At 41.9% G+C, this 22,651-nt stretch overlaps 3 protein-coding genes across 3 annotated transcripts; 1 reads left to right on the forward strand and 2 right to left on the reverse strand. All coding sequences in view use genetic code 11, as the record gives it.

The window, feature by feature from the left end:
* Positions 1-284: 284 nt before the first annotated feature.
* EGR_02622 (Fructose-bisphosphate aldolase) lies at positions 285-3,025 on the reverse strand (the record flags this gene model as incomplete). The annotated part of the gene is made up of 5 exons (XM_024491871.1): positions 285-377; positions 576-775; positions 862-1,120; positions 1,423-1,665; positions 2,699-3,025. The coding sequence occupies 5 exons, from the start codon at positions 3,023-3,025 to the stop codon at positions 285-287; spliced, it is 1,122 nt and encodes a 373-aa protein (XP_024353686.1).
* A 6,576-nt stretch (positions 3,026-9,601) lies between these two features.
* Positions 9,602-12,943, reverse strand: EGR_02623 (F-box only protein 32; the record flags this gene model as incomplete). The annotated part of the gene is made up of 6 exons (XM_024491872.1): positions 9,602-9,691; positions 10,593-11,015; positions 12,226-12,395; positions 12,432-12,525; positions 12,559-12,769; positions 12,807-12,943. The coding sequence occupies 6 exons, from the start codon at positions 12,941-12,943 to the stop codon at positions 9,602-9,604; spliced, it is 1,125 nt and encodes a 374-aa protein (XP_024353687.1).
* An 896-nt stretch (positions 12,944-13,839) lies between these two features.
* EGR_02624 (Glycogen synthase kinase-3 beta) lies at positions 13,840-22,437 on the forward strand (the record flags this gene model as incomplete). Its single annotated transcript, XM_024491873.1, has 8 exons — positions 13,840-13,891; positions 15,581-15,765; positions 16,589-16,672; positions 17,114-17,224; positions 18,270-18,400; positions 19,171-19,277; positions 21,996-22,189; positions 22,381-22,437. 8 exons carry the CDS (start codon positions 13,840-13,842, stop codon positions 22,435-22,437), a joined length of 921 nt encoding a protein of 306 aa, XP_024353688.1.
* Between the last annotated feature and the right edge of the window lie 214 nt (positions 22,438-22,651).

The following is a 22,651-nucleotide window of genomic DNA, read 5'->3' on the forward strand; positions in this document are numbered from 1 at the left end:
CAGTACCCTAGAAATGATTAGCCCCGTTCTTGTGAAATGGTTTTGGGTTTTCCTAGTAAGCGCACCGCGCGATTTTTTCGGAGAATTTTTCTGGTTCGGCTCGCCTCGGGACTTTGTAGAACCCCATTGAAGCTTGGCTGTTTTGCTGAAATGAAAAATTTTTACTTTTACCTCGCCCATCAAATGGTCACATCTGATGAGTTGTGTTTGACGGAGTTTATTCGTTGGAACTTATGGCGGGTGGATTGTCTTGGCTGTTTAAATTTATGGTGAGCGTAAATGAGTTAATAGGCGTAGTTGGCAACGTAAAATGATCTGTCTCCGGTGGGGAATTTCTTCATGCCCCGGTAGCGACCCATGGATGCTTCAGAGTTATGCTAAAAGTGGAAAATTGTTCTGCGTTTAGCCTGTCGTAAGTTTCTCATTTGGGGTCTTCCTACGGACACTTCTCAATACTTGGGTCTGTACTTTGGCGGTCTTAGGTTATGTCCATATTCTGATGGGATTGTGGTTTCGTCGTCACCTTTGCACATGGTTACTTATTGCAAGTTAAGAGCTTAATTTGTGATCCTTACCCTCGCCAGCCGCATGAGGACGCACTGAGCGTTGGGGATGTTGTCGTCCACGCCCTTCCAAGCAGTGAGAACTGCGTTGTGCATGGCCCTTCCAAAGCTAAACGTCAGAGCCCATGGTCTCTTGCTCTCTATCGTGTTAATTGCGTTCAGGTTTAGCGTCGCGTCATTCTCAGAGAGACCGCCTGATAGGAATAGGATACCTGAAGGAAAGATAGTTTTGATGAATGGGCTAGAAAGCGGCACAAGACCTGTCCGTAGTTCAAATGTGCGTGGTGGGTGCACTAACCAGGGACCGCTGGCGGCACTGTGCGTTGAAGGACCTCGAGGGTAGTTTTTGCATTGTCCTCGACGCTAGACTGGCAGCAGCTGGTATGTCCGGCGCGAACAAAGTTTGTCTCTATGAGAAGGCCCTCCAGGAAAATATGGTGGTCCTGAAGAGCTTTGAATACGTAGGAGAGAACCTCTTGGTATGCCCTTTGTGCAGTTTTTATGTTGTGGTTGCCCTCGGTAACCACCTCTGGCTCAATCAACGGTACCAAGCCGGCCTGTGAGAGAAGTGCGGTTTTAGAAGAGTACAAATTTGCCAAACTTACTCCACTGTTTAAACGATATTTTGCGGGATGTTCAGACCGTCACCGAGGTGTCGTAGTTCTTTTTAAAGTTTAAGTTTCGAGATTTGACTCAAGACTTGCCTAATCAGAACTCCCAAGACCATTTGCTTAAGTTGTTTTGAAGGGTAGCGTTACAGACTTATACGTGCTTTTACGATGTATTAACGGAGACTGAGATCTTTGACTGACTTTCAGCATACATTAAGGTTTAACTGTAAGCACATCAACCGACTGACCACTTGGCTGATCGCGGCGTAGCGGGCGAGCACATTGGCGATTTCAATGAGAGCGAGGTGGGAGGGTGTGGGTGCGGAGATCTTGAAGACACAGCGCCATTTAGCAAACCGACAGCCTCGCCGACGGTACTCCTCACAGCGCCGAGCTAGCTCGTCTAGGCCCTCCGTGGTACACTCATCAAAAGTGCCCGGGAGCACGACAAACTCCCTGTTCACCTTGATGCCCGGAATGATATGCCGATTCTGTGAACGACACAAAAATGAAAATAGGTTGCTACTTAATTGTAGATGAGTAGGACCTCTATAGACGAAATTCGGCAAAGGGATGAATCTACGGCCTGTGCATTTTGCATTAAATAATTTTCATCTGCTAGTGGAAGTCAGAAGTATGAGGCAATGGAATAAAACTGAGTTTAATTACATTGTACAGCATGTTGATTTGACAGGGAGGTGTAACTCATGCAGTCATCTTATGTGAGAAGTGCTGGTAGCACGCAAGATGTTCTTCGTTCAAATCGAAGCACTCATCGGTTTGGTGAGATTGGCCTCTGCGAGGTCGTCGGTCATCATATGGCTGTAATCGGCTATATTAGCCTTGGGACCCACTACATATAGCCTAAACCTTTATCATAACGATTTGCGATCAGTGGGTAATAATTTATCCCTTCATAGTCAACATGGACTTTAGACAACATCATAAAATGGACGAGACTGGAGGGCTTCAGGATTCTCAGACCTCGTATTCGTGCAGATGAAGCTACCAATAATGGTGTGGGATTGTAATTCACTATTCGCATCCCATTGTGATCCTTACCAGTAAAACTATTTTATTCGCAAATGTCAAGCAGCATTTTGAGATGTCAAAATTGGTTCATTCTAATTGCAACTTAGACCACTATTTCCTTGAAATTAAACGCTTTTATTCTTTTTACCAACATAAAGCTATTAACAAACCTTGTCTGGTGAATCAGTAGCAGGCTAATCTCTACCCTTGATAATTTGAGAACGTAAAGAGAGTAGAATTTATTTTCGTTAAAACGTATAAGAGCTTGGTCATTTGGATCATTTGATTTCAAACCAGTCCTAGTCTTTTTCTAGAGTAAACTGCTGTGTAGCATAAAATTGAGGTATTTAAGTCGCCAACCTACCTCCTATTCTTATTCACTAAATCTATGACACGATAAAAGTGCCAAAGAGCAGTGTCTGAATTTAGTCATCTTCCTAAGGGACGAACTTAACATCAGAGAATAATTTTAGCTACTTCAGTTTAGCTTACGGTAATCAACTCAATCATGGGTTTTCCATCAGAGGCCTGTTCATTCAGAGACTCAGGATGCATAATGATGCCAGAGATGTACTTCTTAATGGAGCAGTCGGTGGCATAGAGTAGTTCTCTATACCTTCGGCGGTTCTCAGGGGTGTTCTCAAGGTTGATGGAAGAGAAGCGGACGCCCAAAGTGGCCGGCGTCTCGTCAGTGGCCAAAATGCCCTTGCCGCAGATAATTAGTGCATTCGCTGTCGCCTCCAACTCCTCCAACTTGTTCTGCGGCAGGTAGATAGGGAACTTTGGGCCTTTCACTTGGCTTGCATCGCACAGCACCATCCTTCCAGTTAGCCCCCTCTGACCTTAACCGCACAAACCGCTGGAGGTCACGTGTATCGATTAGTGCCTCTAGACATGCTGGGGAGCTTTATCGGAGTCCATCTTAGTTGCCAATGCATCTAACTTGTTATTAGGAGGAATTAATTTTATTTACGAAAAAGTAGTTTTCAATGCTGTCTTATTCATATCTAGCCTTTAAAAATTCATCGCCTTTGCGAAGCCGCATTTGTGAGCCTTAAAAATAGTGGCGGTGTAGTACTTGCTTAGATGACCACAAGGCCTCCTTGAGTCCTCATGGCTCCAACCCCATGGTAGCGTGCTTGTCATCTGTGCTATTTGTCTCCCTGTATTTATGCACAACGGTAGTAAAGCTGTTCCCTCATTTCTTTGTCCTATCTTGATGGAAAGCTCGGGCGCTACAATGGTGGCAGTCGTAAATGAATCCATTGAGAAGAAATAAAAAGGTTTTGCTTTCGTCGACTGGACAGCATAATTAAAGGTTACGGAAAGAATGCATCTACTGTGGGTGGCTGAAATTCGAAGGCATAATGAAAGTGCTAGTTTGAGAATGTTAATTTTCAGCAACTGCACTAATTTTTGAGTTCTAAATAGTGATAAACGCTGAGCTTGAACAGAACGGGAACGGGTTTTCTATTAGGTTGCGGTAACTCCTGTAAAATTGGATGAATTTTTCATTTGGACTGGAATAAAAAGAAGGTAGAATTAAAAATCGAGGGGCTACTTTTGGACGAATTTTTCTACGAAAAGCTACTAATATGCCAAGGTCAAAAAGTCATTCATTCTACTTTAATTAACTTCTCTTCCAGATCCCTTCATCAATAGCGACACTGTTAATGTGCCTCCTCTAATCCGTTCACCGAGGAAGAGCAGGCGAACAGAGACCAGTTAGATATGTAGCTGGGGAGCGCTGAATTGGGAACAAATTGGGAGGTAGGAATGGCAGCAAAACCTTGTACTGACGAAACTATCATAGTGTAGGAATTCCAGAGCGGGTAGAATTGCAATGGAACTCGGTGACGCTGCGGTCAGACATCGTCTGAGCGATACGCAAATTCGGTGACTGGTACAATTGGTTCGTGGGTGTTTTTGTTTTGAAAGAACCGATCACGTTGAGATGGTCGATGAGATTGGTCGCCGCTCCAAGGCGGAGGGTGACTATGTAATGGTTTAATTGTTTGTTTAACTTTTAGTTCTGGTAACAGTCCACTTTAAACTCCGCCACTGTACCTCGACCCGGTGGCCTGGCCTCCGGGCCGCGCCAGTAGCTGCCGAGCCCTTCTGGACGTTGGCAATACATATTCTGCCAGAGGATTATGTCTCCTTTCGCCTTCAGGAAGACCTTGTAGCGATGCACCTATCCTTAGAAAAAGTAACTATTTCGTGCCAGGTTAACTTTAACAGTATGTTCCCACCTCATGCGATGACCAAGATGTGTAAGAGGATCATCAGAAAATCCCCGCCTATGTTTACTAGTTGCATCACATGATTTGAAGTATGTGATTCCGTGTTTTGACATTATAGAAGTCTTGTTTCTTGTTTCTGGCATCGCTTTTTCCTTTTCCCCCCAGTCACTACCGCTTAATCTCATTCGCCATTACTTTCTCCAAAATACTACAAACATTAAACGTACCGTCCTTAACTGTGTGCATTTATCACATACTGCTTTCCTCGTATACTTGTGTTGCAGTACTTTTGCGAATGAGGCTTTTTGGATGTCAGTTGAGTGTTATATCTCCCCTTGTGTGTGTAATCCATCGCGCTGTTTATGCTTCCAATTTGTTGAATCTCTTCCATCCTTCAGCGCTGTGCTATTCATTGCGACATCGCATCCATTTTGTCCTCCTAAATAATGAATTATTCAATGCGGGACTTACATTAACTTTTGCCCACTTGTTTTGTGACACCACTGTTGTAAGTTGGGGCGTGAACTACTTTCAATATTTATTCCATCAACAATGATTTAGTAATTTGGAGGAGGGACTGCAAGGGAACTTACATTTGCTAGGCCCTTATCTTTGCCACCATCACCTTAACAACGAATATGTCATTGCGACGGTACCGTAAACCAGTGTGGCATTTAACTTTCCCCTATAAGGTGGCTAATATTTAGTACTTGATAGGGACTTTTAAGAATGATTTAAAACAGTTACGATTTCTTAATCCTGTCGACTTGAAAGTAACCACCTTTCGTCTATTATGAGATTACGATGTCGTACTTGTCTAATTACAATGCTCTACTGTTACCTCCGAGACCTCCGTTGAGACGACCTGGAGGCCGTGCCACGCAGCGAAAGCAAAAAGGAGGAGCATTAATGCCCCTTACCAAAACGGAGTGTTAAACAAATGGTCAAAGCATTGTATAGCTCTCCCCCCCCCACATCCCCTTTTGAGCTTCGTCTCCGGCGCTCCCCTTGGTCAACCTTCCACGTCGGTCATCACAATGCAGTTGGTGCTGTAAGGAGCCACTACACGAACCAACCACACCGTCATCGAATTTCCATGCAACTGAGGAGGTACTTGATTGCAGCTTCACTGATCCCTCCTGACAATTCTGCTGGAACTGGAGTTTTCCCTGTTTGATAACTAAAATTAGGAGACGGAAAGTGTGCTGGCCATTGGCAGTGGTGGGAACACTAATCTAATAGTAGTGTTATTTAGTAATAGACAGGATTTAAAAGAGTTTCGTAGGGGTTAGGGTTCACGTCTATTTTTCCTCTTCTCTTTGTTTCCACTTCAGTACTGCCTAGCTATAAATATCCGGCCAGTGGAAAGGCATCCTCACACAAGCACCGTAGACAGCTACGTAATTTACTTTTCCAAAGGGTTCTTGGGTAGTGATGTTTCGGTTATGAAGGGCATTTTCGCAGAACACGGGACTGGGATGGTTGCCGAAGGTGGACATCATTTTCCAGCCCACAGTATATGCCCTCATTCCGTCATGTTAAGGTCTAGAATTGGGTAACGGAAATCGGGGTAGTTGCCTTTTAGGATCAGATTAGCTGGTCGGGGCATTCTTGAAGATGAGGGAAGACATAATATTAGGGCAGAATATATACTGTCGTCGCAAGGAAGGAATAGCTACTACTGGGATGGTCTGGTGCCATGCCGTCCAGCAGAAGTACCAAGGCGGGGCCCCAAGTGTCCGCGTGACCAAAGCGAAGGGCATTGCAGCTACCCAGGTGGCATTTTTACAATCCAAATGTTTCGATGTTATTGTAATAATCCAATCAGTCATTCTCGTTTTGTTTTGCCATTCGAATCTGCTCCATTTCCGTTTAACCACATGGGTAATTTGTAAACTCAGATGGGAAAAATTGGCGAGGATTTGGGCGAGGGCAGGGAGGGGATTCACACTTATTAACTTCGTTCGCTTTATTATATCAAAGCTGAAATTTAAACGAGGAGTTGACATATGATCCACTATGGGTTCAGTTAATCGGATTTTGATGATTGTTCTTTATAATCACAATTTTGGTGTTAACTAAGTTTAGAGAAAAAATTAGTGACATTTCGTCTAAAAATTTCTCCACCCATTGGAAAAAAAAACGTGGTACTCCCCATGATTAGCCCGTCACTCTATTTGTTGTGCATCTCAGGGTGGTAAAACGTGTGAATTGGAAAAAAATCGCTCCAAAATCGGCATCATCGTTCAGTCCAGTATGTAAATCACACTCAGGTCTCCCCACTCCATCGGATTGTCTGTTAACTAATTCCAAGTCCAGATTCCATGGCACCTTATTCCTGGTGTGATCTGAATTAAAGCAGACTTTCATTTGACCTTTTTACCACATGACCCTTAGTGAACCAATCTCAGTAGTTGCGCAGCAAATGGCAAAGCCCTGGAATTGCTCTGTAGGTTTTTGTCCTGCAAATGCCATCACGTACTAAACATGAATGTATTTTCATCCGTCCGTGTACATTTTCAGCAAGAAGCGAGTACTGATGACCAAAGCTAAACCATTCTAACCAGGGCAAAAGTAACAATGGAAGGTGGAACATGAGGGATTTAGCATCTGGGATTGCTCAAGAGGTTTTTTTGATATTGACACTTCAACACTTTTGTTGCAGTTGTCACAACTGCTGCCTCCACCTCAGCTTTCTCAGCTCTAAACGTCCAAGTCACGAGAATTTCACAGGTGCCCTTTATTCGTTCACACTAACTGGTTCCATTAAGTCGTGTGTCACAAACATACAGCAGTAAGAGGGTCTCTAAGTCCTCTCGTCGGAGATAGACAATTAAATATTTGGCTTTAAAGTGCTTTAAATTTTATCTAGTAAAAAATAAGGAGAACTGGTGCATTAAATGAATGCTATTAATTGGTGTTCTTGCGCGCGAGCCTCGATCCTGTCGGACTCTCCCAGCTAGAGAAAGGCTTCGATATGGGTATGATAGAGCAAGGGAGTATGGCTAATTCCTAGTAGACACCCACCTAATCGGTGGAGAATGCTAAAGATAGGGAGTGGTTTCAGTCTGGCATATTTATAGCATTTGATTGACTCTAACCTTACAGTAATTATTAGCATGCTTAAAGTGTATTTGCACGTGATATCAGCCGATCGAGGCGGCCTGATCTAGAGCGTGGTGTTCTAGCGTGCCCCAGAAGTAGCCAAGAAAATGAAGGTTTCTAGGACATCAACACAGGAGCGTTTCCTGGGGTCGCACATACCCCCCACGAAAGGGCCACTACAGCAAACATCGGCGTTGGGATGGCCAACTTTCGCCTTAACACATTGGTGACAAGGGTGCGTGATGTACTTTTAGCTATGATTAACTGGGGTTTTGGATCACTTTTATCAGGCTAATTATATCATCTGAAGAAGTCGCCAAAAAAGTGACACAATCCCGGCGACTCTTCTGTTACGCGTCTTCAGGAGTGTTGCCACCCTTAGCGACGATAAGATGATTTTCATTTGTCGGAATTTGGTTCAAATACTGCTGCCACTAATGCAGCGCCCAAGTTAATCCAGCAAACACAACAAGCTATATTAGAAATAAGGGGCGTTTATTGTTGAGTACAAAAAGGTTTAGAGACCTTAACTAGGAGCGGAGCACCGTGACCTCGGAAGGTCTGCTTGCTCGAATATTTAAATGTACAAGGAAAATTGGATTTTATTAAGGTCATGCACAGTGACTTATAAAGCACAAACAATTTTTTATTTACACCACCAGTGGTAATCATGGCCGCAGGTAAATGGTGTCTGACTGAGGGCATTTGAATCCAAAAAAAACAGTAAACAAACAAAACGCTAATCGCTGTGATTTTGGAAGATCCAGACACAGTAATGTGCGTACTTGTGTAGGCGACGCAGAAAGGCAGGAATTTGCCCACCAATCACGTGACGCGTGCACTGACCTTGCTGCACAAACTAGGTGGGCGACCAGCCTCCAATCAGCAAACGGGCTAAACGATTGCATATTTCCCAAGTCACAAAAATAACTAGTGGACCTGCTTATGCTGTGGAAAATCCTGCCTTCAGACATAACGGCTTGATACCATCCCCAAACTGAAGCAACATTTAATTTTTAACAGATATCCTCGCTTCCGATTTTTCTATCGAACCTTGAATGACCCAATCCTACAACTGCACCGAGTGTAAGGAGAATGCCGTGAAGATCACTATTTTCAATTATAATCTTCTACACTGCGTATTCACGCCAAACGGAGACTAAATGGCTATAAAAGGTATCAAGGAGTGGAAACTGCGGTTAATCCTTTTGCACACAGCCCCTTGACCTTACACTTCTCATTCATCTCATCCCCCGGCCACTAACTGGAATGCGTCGACAGTAGACAGGTTTGGTGGTACGACGAAAAACATCAACATCCTTCTTCACTTCAAAGCAGTAACAATGTGGGGATCTATACTGTGTCGCATGTACATCTTATCCTTCTAACTCCAAAAGGTTACTTCAAATCAGCTCAGAATTCAACATTTTCACGTTGATCAAGATTGGAGAGTTGCCTTGGTGCTTAGCATATACTAGCTTTTTTGCAGCTGTAAACCCTCTTGAATGATTGTGCCCACCATTCCTACAGAAAGGTGCGGCTCTTGCCGGTTATCTAGGATGGAATGTTCTGCGCGCTGAATACTCACAGAAATGGCCACCGAGGCCGTGCTCTGGGTAGATGCCTTCGGGACGTCTACGAAATCTAGACATCTTAGCATGGTTAAGCGAAGTGTCACTGTACCGAGACAGTGCCCGAAGTATGTTGTCGATACGCGTATCCGTGGTTCCCAAGGCTTCACCCAAAATAGTAACTTGATTAATGGTGTCTGGTCTGGACGTATCAGGGCGGTAATGTCGGCCAGATACCTCGCATCATCCGCCAAAACCTCCATTTGCTGAAAAGAAGTGCAACGTAAAAATGAGCGCAATGTTTTAATGTGGCGCCAAAAAAGACAGGTAGAAATAATAAATAAAAACAACAAAATAAAGTAAATGTCCATGCAATACATTCGTGAGTATGTGAAAAGAGAATGATGACGAAAAACGATCATATAGAAAAGTGGAGGAGGAGAGCAATGGAGGTGAGATGGGGTTTGAAAGGAAGGTCATTTGGCAAAGAGCGCGATAAAGTTCTCCGGGGAGAGCAGTCGCACCCTCGGCGGCTTCTCCTGTCGGTAGCACGGGTGACCCAAGAGCTGAAAATCATCATAGGGCGGTTATCATTGCTTTGATCACAAGTAACAAAATAACATTGACGTAATTGCATAATTAACTCTGCGGACTTCTCTAGTGTCACGCGATTCCCACCACTGTGTTGGAGGAATGGAGGTGAAATTGAAAACGCCTCATTGCGATTAACCTTGCTCCCGTCTTGCAGGCGATCACCATCCACTCCACTACCTCATGACAACCCAAACAGAGTGGCGAACTTGAGGAGAGTCAACGATGACAATCAAAAGAGGGGTGGTGAAATGAAACTATGCTCATCCCAATCGCAATTGTTTTCTATAACTCAATGGAAATTATTTAGAGGTGGATTTCAACATGGTTCTTACCACTGAAAGTTTAGAAAATGTGAGTTATATACACACTTTTTTTCTCCACAAATTTTTTTATAAATACTCGGTTTGCCACCGATGTATGAATCCGGGGTTTGTAGTATTTGTAATCACTGAACAGGTAGGATGCTGTTAAGGACAGGAAACCAGAAACATCGCTATGACAACAAATAAAATTAAGGAATCTGTAGTTAAATTTGATAGATGTTCAGTTTACTTCCAAGATTGAAGGTTCCACCGCTAAACTTTGTTTACAGAACGGTCACGTTTTTGCTAAACACACGAATGATTTAAATAGATTGAAAAGATCAAAATACTGTTGGCCACATACATCCACACACAGTCGAACAGAATGAAAAGGAAAGTGTACTTACCATGATATCAGTCTAAAGGGAAACAGGACTGGATACGACAGATACTTCCGATTCATAAATCTCGGATATGAAGCAAGCATTCACACAGCACACAAGCAGATCGGAAAGTCCAAGCCACTCAAATTGAAAAGGAAAGACAAATAAAAGTCGAAGAAGTAACCCACCATCCAATAGAGGCAGGAGCAATTTTCGCAGATGCCGAGACAGGCGGAGTGGACCTGCTGCTCACCGAATCGACGAAGGAGACGGATGTAGGCACGGCGCCAGTTGCAGTCTCGCGCCCCATTATCCGCAGGCACCGCTTTCCAGCTAGCTCGACCGAATTGCACTGACATGATTTGGTTGGGCGTGAAACTGCGAGTGGCCAGTCGGCGCCAGAATACCTCGTCATTCACCACCAGCGCCAGAGTGGGCGAGGCCACCGAGGCCGACTCCAGGTCTTCTGGGCTATTCACGTTCGCCACGATGAGCTTCAGGCACTCGAGAGGCAGATTCTCCAGTCGCGCCTGTCCACTCTCGCTCCGCGAGTCAGCACCGCGAATGCAACCCCTGTGGGGGCTGTGCTTATCGGCATTATTTGTCAGGGTCTACAACACAAATTGCGATTTCAACAGAGGATTATCCTGCTCTATGTATAACATTTCAAATGGCATTTTTACAACACGAAGCTTACTTGTTGTAGAAAACCCTGCGCATTTTAAATTGGCCTGTAACTACATAGACCTATTCAGTCTCCCGAGATTTTACTATCTCGATGGTAGGAAAGACTTTTGTTCATCCAAATTCGCCGCAGTATCCAGCAATTGTTACAGACTCTAGTGCAGCACTGTACGACCCAAATGGTCATCAAATAACTAATACCCGATTTCTTTAAATATTGCATATTTTTAAAGGGCGGTATCTCGCTACCACTTTATCCTGGTTGTCATTAGTCGGAAGGGGTGATGAGAAGGAAACAAGACAATTGAGGACGAAACCTTTTTTTAGATTAATTCCCAGAATTGGCGCTTCCCAACCTGAATACCTACTACTGTTTGCTTACTTGGGACATGTGACGTCAGTGATATCTTGATGAATTAAACTATTCATTCACAGAAAGCGTCTTAATGGGGATATTAGTGATTCGCGCAAGAACTGATGTCATTTTGAATAGTAGCTTCGAGGCAATAGGACGGATAAAACGAAATGTTGATCGAGGAAGTGTTTGTCCGACGAAGGTTAGCAGCGTGAGAAACTCTAGCGGCATGTGTTTGATACAAAAATTAACGTCATTCTGACGTGTCCTACCTGGGATATTTAATGTGAGTCACATTTTGGCCTGACGTATTTATCACCTACCTCAGGCTAGTGCAATCTTAGTGGCAGTAATTCCCAAATGAAGTTTTTACATAAGTTGTGGGTCCCCATTCATGTCCAGCAAGCCAAAACATTTGCACAGAATATAAGCAATTATTTCCTCTAAAAAGTAATAGAATAAACCCAGTAAGTCTCTAACTTTTTGACCGAAGTTGCATCATTATACCAATTTAAGGATACACTTCCATCTGAAAACACAAAAGACTGTTTTTTGGGTTTTCTTCGACTGTAATTTCTGTTTGGTTTTAAAAAAGATATTTTTTCGACAGATTATTTAAGAATTGAAAAAATATGCTTAACCAAGAACTGAAATATTACAGAGTGGTAAAAAATAGCTATTTGCAGTATTTTTTTAAAAAGCGTCATAAGCCTTAATTAAGTGCCGCAAAGCCACACAGAAAAGGTGTTTAAAACGAAGACGCTTAGATTAAATAAACAAACCTGTTTTATGTCGAAATCATCCAGAGTTGCCTTCATCTTAGTGAGAGATTCCCAATGATTGGCCCACAACTGCGAACTCCCAATGTGATCATACTCGTGGCGCTCTAGGTTTGTCCGCAATGTGTCAAGCAATTGTCGAAAGACAAGGGTCTGGTTGCAACTTCCCAGCACTAGAAAATGTAAGGAATTCAGAAAAAACCTCTTACCTTGATGCATTATGACTTTCAACAACTCAATTATGTAGAGCTGGGATCGACCTGTCATAGTGTGTAACCTATCAGCCAACAAGCGGCGCACCAACTAAGAAACGGTGGAGAAAGTGGAGAGCATTACCTTGCAAACGTAATTAAAACGTCGTACGTCCCTTATAGCCGATTTCATATCCAACTTCAGTAGAGCGTCGGTTATCGTACTAACAGTTGCGATCTCCCGGGTACTGTACAAGTTGATCCGAATGTGCGGCTGGAAACAAACGATGTTAGCCAGCATTGACTCAAAATCCTCGGTGCTAAGTCGATCGTCTGTAAGGGATTGACGGTAAATCCTAAAATGGAAGGAATAAGAAGGAATGAAAGGGTAACCTTTTCAAAGCGGCGTCATTCATATTGGCGAAGACCTTTTCCCTCCAGTCCTTGGCGTTCTCCCATGTGTTTCCATCTTCTGAAGACTTTATCCATTTATCGCCCGGACACCTCCAGTCGGGACTCAGGAAGGGCATTCGTGAAACGGCACTGCCTGAAATTGATTTTCGGAAGGGTTAAATTCACTGCTACTACATTGAAACTAAGAATCAAGAAGACTAAGCACATTTCGGTTTCCAAAAAATTACCCCTATGAGCACCCCGATCGACTTTTCAAGACTGGTAAAAGGTTAAGGAGAATGAAACATCGCGTTGTGTAAAGGAGGCTCCATTACACCATAATTCCCCAGAAAAACTACGAATCACCAACAGAGCTAGTGTTAATTGAGTTCTCCCACGGTAAAAATAGTGTCAAAAAGGATCACAACGACTGTAAGCTCGGTGTCCAAATTTAACAAATTACTATAAATAATTATCCAAATAATTCTAATTGGGCAACGCAAATATGGCACTGTACCAAAGTACCAACGTGTAAACGAAGTCAAAACTTAGCCAAAAAGCTGTTTCACTTGACAAATTTCGGAGTAAATCCACCTTGCAGCAAGTGACGTCAAAATAAAGTAGAAGACCTAAGTTAATTGCGCGTGTTTTATCATGTAATGGAAGCCAACAACCAAATACAAAATTAAAATCAAAGCCAACTCTTATCAAAAACTAGTACGAGCTACAGCTACTGTGCTCCCATTGAAATAAAATCACAAGGAGTTGGGTATAAGATTACACTGAAAATAAAGGGGGTGCTGCAAATACAATATATGTGATCGATTCGACGAGATTTGTTTCCCATAAAATGGTGTTCTATACCAGCAATGTCCTGACAACAATTCCACTGTCTTTCTTTGAATTTCAGAGAATCAATAACAAAACACACAATACAGTACTATGAAAAACATTCTCATAGAGATCTGGACAATAAAAGATTCACGCCACAGACTATACAACGATATGATTGCGTAGTTGAAATAAGATCTGCATGGCAGAAGTGAGACAGCAGCAAAGTGCAATTTCGAGGCTTATCGAGATTTGTAAATAAATACAGGAGTGAAATAATCAGAAGGCGCCTGAAAAGTGCAACAACACCTAACAGAAAATGGGCGAATCAAAAAGTTCGCAAATGTCCAAACGCTGATGCAATTGGGTACAGCTGATGTCGTTAATTTAAACGATTCACTCAAACAACACAAATATTAGCCTATGTAAGGGCATAAAAAAGCACTATAAAGCTAGATTTAAGTAGTTGTGATCTTAAATTTTTATTTTACTCAAACAGCAACAACAAATATAATAACTTTTTAAAGCACTGCAAATAAATGTGTAACAGACACAACTTGAACGATAATTGGGCATGTGCATCCAATAAAAAATTTACAAATACGCACGCTTATTTTAAACACAGGGTAGATTATTACGGAAAACTATCGAGAGGCTGGATGCTTTTAGAGTGACTTTTTATGAACTCGCAGACCCTAACGAAGTTCATGGATTTGAAATGTTCCCACTGCAGTTATTTTGAAGTAGAATGTCTGCTTTAAATTAATTTGTCCGGACTTTATTATCTTTAGGTTCATTTTTAATTCACTAACTATTTCTATAACTGCCAATCCTTAATAGGCGGGTAGTACGTTACCGGATAATATGATCTCAGGATGAGTGGTGAGTCATTTTCGCGTTTTCCGCCCTTGTATATGCGACCGTATTTCCGCTCTGAGCTATCGTACGTACTTTTTTGCACTCTGGTATGACTTCTTTTCCATTATTTTACTGTATCACACAAACATTGCACTAAATTTACTATGTTACGTGGTTTACTTTGAATGGTCCAGTTTTTATTGTCCTCCTAGTTATTGTTTTCTGCAGTGCTGTGTGCCCTACCTAAACTCGATCACGTACACCTATTTTTGGTGTTGATATTGATGTTTTAAAGCATGTAGAAAGTATTGGTATTAATTTACTGGAAATTAACACTCTAGTCACTGTTTTAAAAGTTTTCTCCTGGCTTTGAGACTTACGTGCTTGTTTTATAGCCTTTGCTTTAATACCTACCTTGGTTTCTGGAAGTAATGCTTTAAATTTATCTACATTTTAAGTAGGAATGCTTACTTGTGTTTTTTTCTCCAGGCTTTTATTGTTAGTACTCATCTTAATGGTTTTATGTAAATCGATTATCATTGTGTGGCATTGGGGAAAGCTCTTAGAAATCCCTATGGATTGGTTTCAACTGCCCATAATCTCTTCTTAATCGCGGATGCAATTAATCTTCGAGTGAATTACCTGACTCCATACTTAAGTCTATTTCTAAGAGGGTATCTTGTGGAAGCTATGCCTAACGTTGTCTTGCTTATTAGTGCTTTTGTATAACCAGAGTTGCATAGCAGTCAAATGACACCCTTTGCCGTATTTACTTACGGATCCTGGAAATTGTTTGTCTTCAACTTTCTTCTCAATCCTAGTGTCTCCTATACTTCTCTTTCTGCTCTGTAGAAATTGCTGATTTCCTTATTTTAAGTCGCCTACTGTCAATACTTTGTTGACAGAATTTCCTCATATATTTTAAATCACATGTAATCCTTTATCATTGCCCCTTTATGGGAAAACATTGTGTAGATTTGTAACATGTTTCGCATTCTGTTGTATCTTTCATTTTATTTCTAATTCTTTTGTTGTTTTGCAGTTTTAATCGGTCTCTAGCATTTAATTTTGCTCTCCATATGTAGCCAAAGACGGTAAAGTTGTATCTGTCGTTGCGACTTTGGGCCGAGGCGACAAAACACAAGAAATATCCTATACAGACATCAAAGTTATTGGGAATGGCTCATTCGGCGTGGTATATCAAGCCTGTCTGTGTGACACCAATGAAATTGTTGCTGTCAAAAAGGTCCTTCAGGATCGGCGGTTCAAGGTTAGTTTCCCTGAGTAATAAATTTATTCAGTGGATATGAAATGTTAATGGTAAATAGTCTATTTCGCTTTCAAGGCTCCACTGGTTGCTTTATCCAATGGTGTGGTCAGTGGGCAGCTGTTTGAATAGTCGCACTTTTGTGTTTTTTTCCTTTTCTTTTTGCTCCCCCATCCTAAGCATATGCTACCAGGTTTTCAGCTGTTAATTCTGTCGTTTAAATCCACACACGGCTGTACCCACACGCAAACTTGCTCATTAAGGTAAGTGGCGCCACAACGGTAGTTGGATCGTTTGTCCTCTGCCGTGGTGAAGTCGGCTACTCGCGTCCAAGAAGATTGCCTGCTGTTCCTTTCTTTAGCAAGAATAAGGAGTGTTTTTCGAAACTGTCGTAATCGCTGTTAAAGCCGTTAATCTTTTTTTCTTTCCCATCCCCTGTGTTTAGAGTAGACTTGAGCTTTGTAAAGATTATTCGTTTTAAAACTACCAGTTATTGCTTGCTACTCCTATTTCCAGTAACTGCATTGTGCGCCTAGTATCAAAAATTGGTGGGAAGAAATGATTTTTTCAGAAATTACTTTAAATTCCGTGCTTTTGCCTCGCTCTCGTTTTGCCTAAAGGCGGGAATTTCTTCATTAGGCCAGTAATTTGTGATTACGTTTGACATTCGCCAAAATTTTGACGCGACTAATGTGTGTGCTCCATAATTTTTTCTGGATATGCGATCTATTCGTCTAAAGTTATGTACTTGACCTCACTTCTGGCGATTCTTTACATTCTAAATCAACTTACTTGTAACGCTATTTTTGAAATCTTTTTTTTGTAGAACCGCGAGCTGCAAATCATGCGCTCTCTAGATCACCAAAATATTGTGAAACTCAAGTACTTTTTCTACGTCATGGGTGAACGAGTGAGTGCATTAATTTTACTCCATTCACTGTAAAGCAGTGAAATAAACCCTACATGCATACGCTTTTCAGTAGGGATCTAGACATTTGTTGTTACTATTTTTATACTTTTTCCATGGTAGACTATACAAGTTCCTAGATTTATGGCTACTGGATACCACTTTCAGTGATTCGCTTCATTAGGGTAACAAATCGCACTATAATGTATCTATGGCTTTGAAGTTCCTCAATTCTTTCTATTTAATATTTAGTCCTTTGTAATTCCTGAGGGCGTAGTAAGTAAACTAGGAATATCGTGAGACATAACTTGAAGAAGACCTTCGAAGACATTTGTGTACACACATACATACTTTTTTGTATGGTTTTTTTATTTATTTATGTGGCACTGTTTTGTACACACCCTTCTGAAGCATACCATTACACATACTTCCTTATCTCTGCAGAAGGAAGACGTATATTTGAATCTGGTGCTCGAGTTTGTTCCCGAGACAGTCTACAGAGTTGCACGTCGGTACACGCGGCAAAAAGAAACCATTCCAATGATCTTTGCTAAGGTGAGTTATTTCATCTCCGTACGCTGTCATCACGTACGAAATTTCCAAATTTTTAAGCGCTCCGACATCATCTAGGTTGCTGAAAAGGGGCATCATCTCCACTTTTTTCATTTTCTCGTGCCTTTTATTAATGTTTCCCAAGATAACCAAAAGTCGGGGATGTGAGCTTCTTCCTGTATTGGCTGATACAATTGTGCAGACAGATTTGGAGACTAACAAATCACTTGGAAACAGGAGGGTACGGCTTATAAAACATATTCAATGCATCAACGACTTCAGAAATTCATTTCTCGAAATTTTCCGAGTTTGGCGAAGTCTCAATGACCAAGGTAGATTTTATGATGTCTGAATTGTAAACAGTAGATGCTTCTTGTGGATTAGCACTGAGGCCCGTGGAAGTGCTAAACCTTTTTAAACAAATTGACAAATTAAAGAAGTCGAATTGTTTCCGGTGGTGGAAGTAAAATTCTTCCAAGGCCTGTCAATTTGATATAAAGTTGGATTTGATAAGTCGTTTTCCATCTATTTCTTCGCCACAATGCTAAAAGATAAGATAAAAGATAAGTGAATTAGTGAGACAATTCACTCAATTCTCTCACTTGGCAACCCTAGCTGAAATATCACTACTTAAAACATGGAAGCTGGACTTGGAAACTTCATATCTTTTGGACGCACTGTTCACCGATTCTTGCACCATCGAAACGGATAACTCCTCGCAATCTGCGAAAAGCCCTATTGCGTTTTCATTGGCTTTTCTCTATCCTCGTAACTTCTCCACTGGCGACTAGCTTAGTGATTGCTATTTAAATGTGCATTTAATTCATTCGTCATAAACTAAATTACGCAGAAACAAACTTGATGGTCTAATATTTAATGCCTTTATAAAATGCTCTCTATCTAACCACTTTCTGTAGCCTCTATATGCGTTCTGGAAAGACTAAATTACCACCTTAGACTGCTATCACTTCTTTACTGTGATGTGAAATTGGAGAAAAACTGGTTGGATGACTTGTCATTCAAGGGGCTTATTGGTTTTCACTTGTAGCTGTACATGTACCAATTGTTCCGCAGTCTCGCCTACATCCATAGCAAGGGAATCTGCCATCGGGACATCAAACCTCAAAACCTTCTCCTTGATCCTTCTACTGGAGTCCTCAAACTCTGTGACTTTGGAAGGTAGTGTGATGATAAATGGGCAGCGTGCCCTGTACTCCTACTATCTAGTCAGCCTCTCATAAAAGGAATTATATCAGCTTCTTGTTGCTCGGAGATCTAGTGAACAATTACCAATCATTAGTGTCTTTCTTTGAGAACGTCGACTTCATCATAGTTTGATCCACTTTTATACGTTTCTTTCTACTCTGCAATGTTCTAAGCTCCCGTCAAATAGTGGGGAAAAAATAATTCTATTTAGGCTTTCATGCCAAGGGGGTACAAATGCTAAACTCTGTGTACGTTGATTGCCTATTCAGGTTGAATTAGGGAATTCTGGCTCGCTTTGTAGATGATATGTCCGTTTTAATAAGGCTATTTAAGGCGTGCTTTCACAGGGCATCTGTCTTGATAACTACTCCTTCTTAATAATTCATTTACTCTCTTACCTTCATCGTTCACAATATGCGCCGCTGGGTCACTGTAGCTAACAACATGTTAATCCCAAAAATTAACAACCATGGCATCTTGTTCATGTTCATCCTTTACCTTTCCACTACTATTAGTTCAGAATTACTAAGTTGGTCAGTCCACATGCGGTTGCGATCATTTAATTGAACATCCTTCATGGCGGTTAGCTTTTCAAGGAGGTTACGAACTTGTTGTATTGTTGCCCACTAGTACGCCTTTGGCGATCCACTTGAAGTGTAATTAATCCTTCCGTTTTCAACTTAGTTGATAGCGTCAAGAGTTATGCGCAAGCATGGAAACTGACACTATCGTCTTTTTCTCAGCGCTAAAGTCCTGATTCAGGGTGAACCCAATGTCTCTTACATCTGCTCGCGTTATTATCGTGCACCTGAACTCATCTTCGGTGCTGTCAACTATACCTGCCAAATTGGTGAGTCAGAATCTGATTTTTGTCCCGGAATCTTTGCAAGTGTTTCGTTCAGTTCACGAAATAGGGTAAAGGGTTTATGTCATCCTCCCCACGATATTGAGATCCAGGCTATGCGAAGTTGATTTCTGAGTCATGTTTTGGCGCTGTGTAAATTACAGTATCCTCTCTTTCGTTGCCTACATCCTGGTTCACCAACCCTGAGTTAATCGTGGTGCGTGATCACGCCGAAATCGTGGCCTGTTGAGTGTACTTGCGCGTTTTTGTGACAAATTGATGTATAGCACTGCAGATCTTCTGTCACACTCCACGCTCGACCTTTCTCCACCACTTTTGACTGTATTTTTATGTTCCAATTTTCGCTTCCTCATGCGTTCTATCCTGGTCCACTCTAGGGTACATTCGGTCTCGCGTTTATCTTTTTCCAAGTCGCCCTTCGTTTGTGTGCGAGAGTATATTAGGTTCCGAAACTCGGTGTGCGTGGTGTGTGCTGATTTGCATTACGCTTTGATCCCTCATTTTCCTCTAGTACGGCACGATGCTATCATGTGTACCGCTTTGATGAAATATCGTTTTAGAAACAAGCTGTGCTGTGGTTTTTTCTTTAAAATGCCAACTTGCTCTGTTTTAAATGCATGGACAGTAGCACTGTCGCTTTGATTTACCTACTTGCATTAATTTTGAATCTATTTTTCAAGAACTGTCAGCGGTTAGCTCCTCGTCGTTGTTTTGGTTGTCTTTTTCGCTCAGGGGACTAGAACTCACGATGCTACTTAAGAACCTTGCGTAACTAGTTTAAGAGATGAAGTGAAATGCTTTCCTCCTTTGACAATTTGTCAGTCTGAGAGAAATTGCCTGTAATGCACAATTTAACGAGCAGTGCCAGTCCTAATCCTCGCTGCATAAGGTAGGTACATGCCTGCGCACGAAAGTAACATTCTATGATTTTTATGACCATCATTCCAATCAGAACACATTAAGTAAATAGTGTTATGATTAACGAACCGGAAACTTTCTTACATGGTTTGATACCGATAACATTTAATTTTTCAGTTGCACTTATTTACACACAGAAAGCACCCTTCATACTTCAATTTGTGGCCTCGCATAAATGCTCACAAATTTCGCAACTTATTCCGACGAGGTAGTCAACTATTTGGCACGCCGGGTCTGTGGGAAATGGGTAGCGTATGAACCGGAAGCAGGTGTTGTTTGGCTCTGTGATAGGAGGACGCTTGACAGCATATTGGCGCAAATTGTTTATACCTTCCTACATTGCTTTATTGTTTATGTACAGTGGTAATTATCTGTTGAGGGCCTGGTCACCGCCGGTCGCCCTTTCTCGTCTGAGAGGCTTCCACGGAAATCCGCCTTACACATTTCACTAGATTTCGCCAAATGGCGTTACATGCACGGCTATTCACAAAATCTCACTCCACAGCCCAATTTTAATACTACGCATTTTTCCTGCTACTTAAGCTTCTCCTCTGCCACAAGTTCATTTTTTGATGTGTTCGTGATTTAGCTGTCCTACAGCTTTAGCGATTAATTTATTCAGTGCGTCAATAAATTTGCTTTATTTGGTTCGTTTGGCGTGGTTTGGTACTTGTAAGTCGTTAGGATTCCTTATCTCCGCAGCGTTAAATCAGCCGGATTGCAGTCCATGCACCATCCCACTTAGCGTTAAACCTAACATTTGTTCGGTTTTTTTCGTCCATTGCTGCTTGAAGCCATACAAGTCTGGAAAGTAGCTTTGTTACCGACCCACACAAGGGTTGGAATAATATTAGCTATGGGCACCATGAGCATCAGTCGGTGCCGCCGTCTTGAAAACTGAATTGCGAGGGGCTGAAAAGCCCCATTCTTGAAGCATTCTGTGATTTCTCTTCAGCTTTGGTTGTCATAACTGTAGCTATTGTTGAAACCACCCTCAAGCCAGGAGCCTAGTTAATACGACAATCTTCTCTCACCGTGAAAGGACTTCCCAGCTTAATGGTAATTTTCACCTTGCGTTATTTCAATGGATTCACATATCACGTCCGGTTCACAATCTGGATTGAGATTTATCTACATGGAATTGTTTAAATTTGGACGATGTTTTTCGGTGACCACATTTACTATGTCAATCGGTGTTCATTCCAATATCTTATTATAAGTAAAACCTATTTTACAATCCAAAAATGCAATCCTTCAAATGTGGTCTTACTTCAGCTCCGCTCAGTCGTTCAAATACGATCTACCCCTGTCACTGACCAATCCAAAACTTTTACCAACCCTTCTGTTGTGTTCACCGCTTGCAACAGCTGTTATTTTTGCTATTTGTTATTTTCGTGCGAATTTACCCTTGTAGCCCCTTGTCGCAACGTATGGCAGTCCAAATGTAGCTCCATTGGTGACGTATAGGGGGTGGTATGAGCAGGGCCCTACGCCCCTTTCAAGCGGAAATCGAACCATGAGAGATTGAAAAATCCCGCCTAGTAACTTAACAGAAAAAAAAGCAAAAATGATTCTGCTACATCGCCTAGCCTTGCTTTGCGGGTTACCCTCAACTGCTGCAAATCGGTAAGATACGACCGAAGATCACATGATGACTATCGTCATCTTTCCGATTTACAACCTGCATTACAGTGACTCGTGCTTAAGGCAATTAAGCCATGAAATGCTCTAGATCATCTCAAGATAAAGTTTGTTTACCCGTTTCCACATTGCTCCTCCTTGAAGACGTGTGGTCGGCCGGTTGTGTGTTCGCGGAGTTGCTTCTGGGTCAGCCCATCTTCCCCGGAGAGAGCGGTGTGGACCAGTTGGTGGAGATCATCAAGGTGCTCGGCACACCCTCCCACGAGCAGATTCGTGACATGAATCCCGACTATCGCGAGTTCAAGTTCCCGCAAATCAAGGCTCATCCTTGGCCCAAGGTAGGTGTTTTTACCCCTCTACTTCATTCAAACTTCAACTGCTGAAGAAGTGGTGTGCACTGCAGTTCTTCTACAATAATCCATAAAGAGCCTGATCAATTTGAGGTTACTGTCAATCATTTTTCACTAAATTATTCCACTAGGGATTGCTTAAATAGGAGTCAGTGATTTCCATTGGTTACTACATCCAGGGTAATATCAGTTATGAACAGTATTCTGCTGCGAAAACGTTGAACAAGAAACATTAAATAGTTTTGTGTGGAAGGGAGAAAAGTGGAAATGACAGCCCGGCCCCTGTTACCGCATGCGGTCTGAGTAATCGATATCCAGAAAAGCCGCGCCTTCTGCGGATAGCCTTAGAGGGAATAAATTCCCCTTTCTTACTTGATATTTTCTTTAAACTCATCTTTAGTAAGGTTCACAATGAGGTAAATCATAAATTCCATAATATCAAAGTGTTGC

Source organism: Echinococcus granulosus, assembly GCF_000524195.1.
Source record: "Echinococcus granulosus chromosome Unknown EG_S00012, whole genome shotgun sequence".
Taxonomy (NCBI): domain Eukaryota; kingdom Metazoa; phylum Platyhelminthes; class Cestoda; order Cyclophyllidea; family Taeniidae; genus Echinococcus; species Echinococcus granulosus.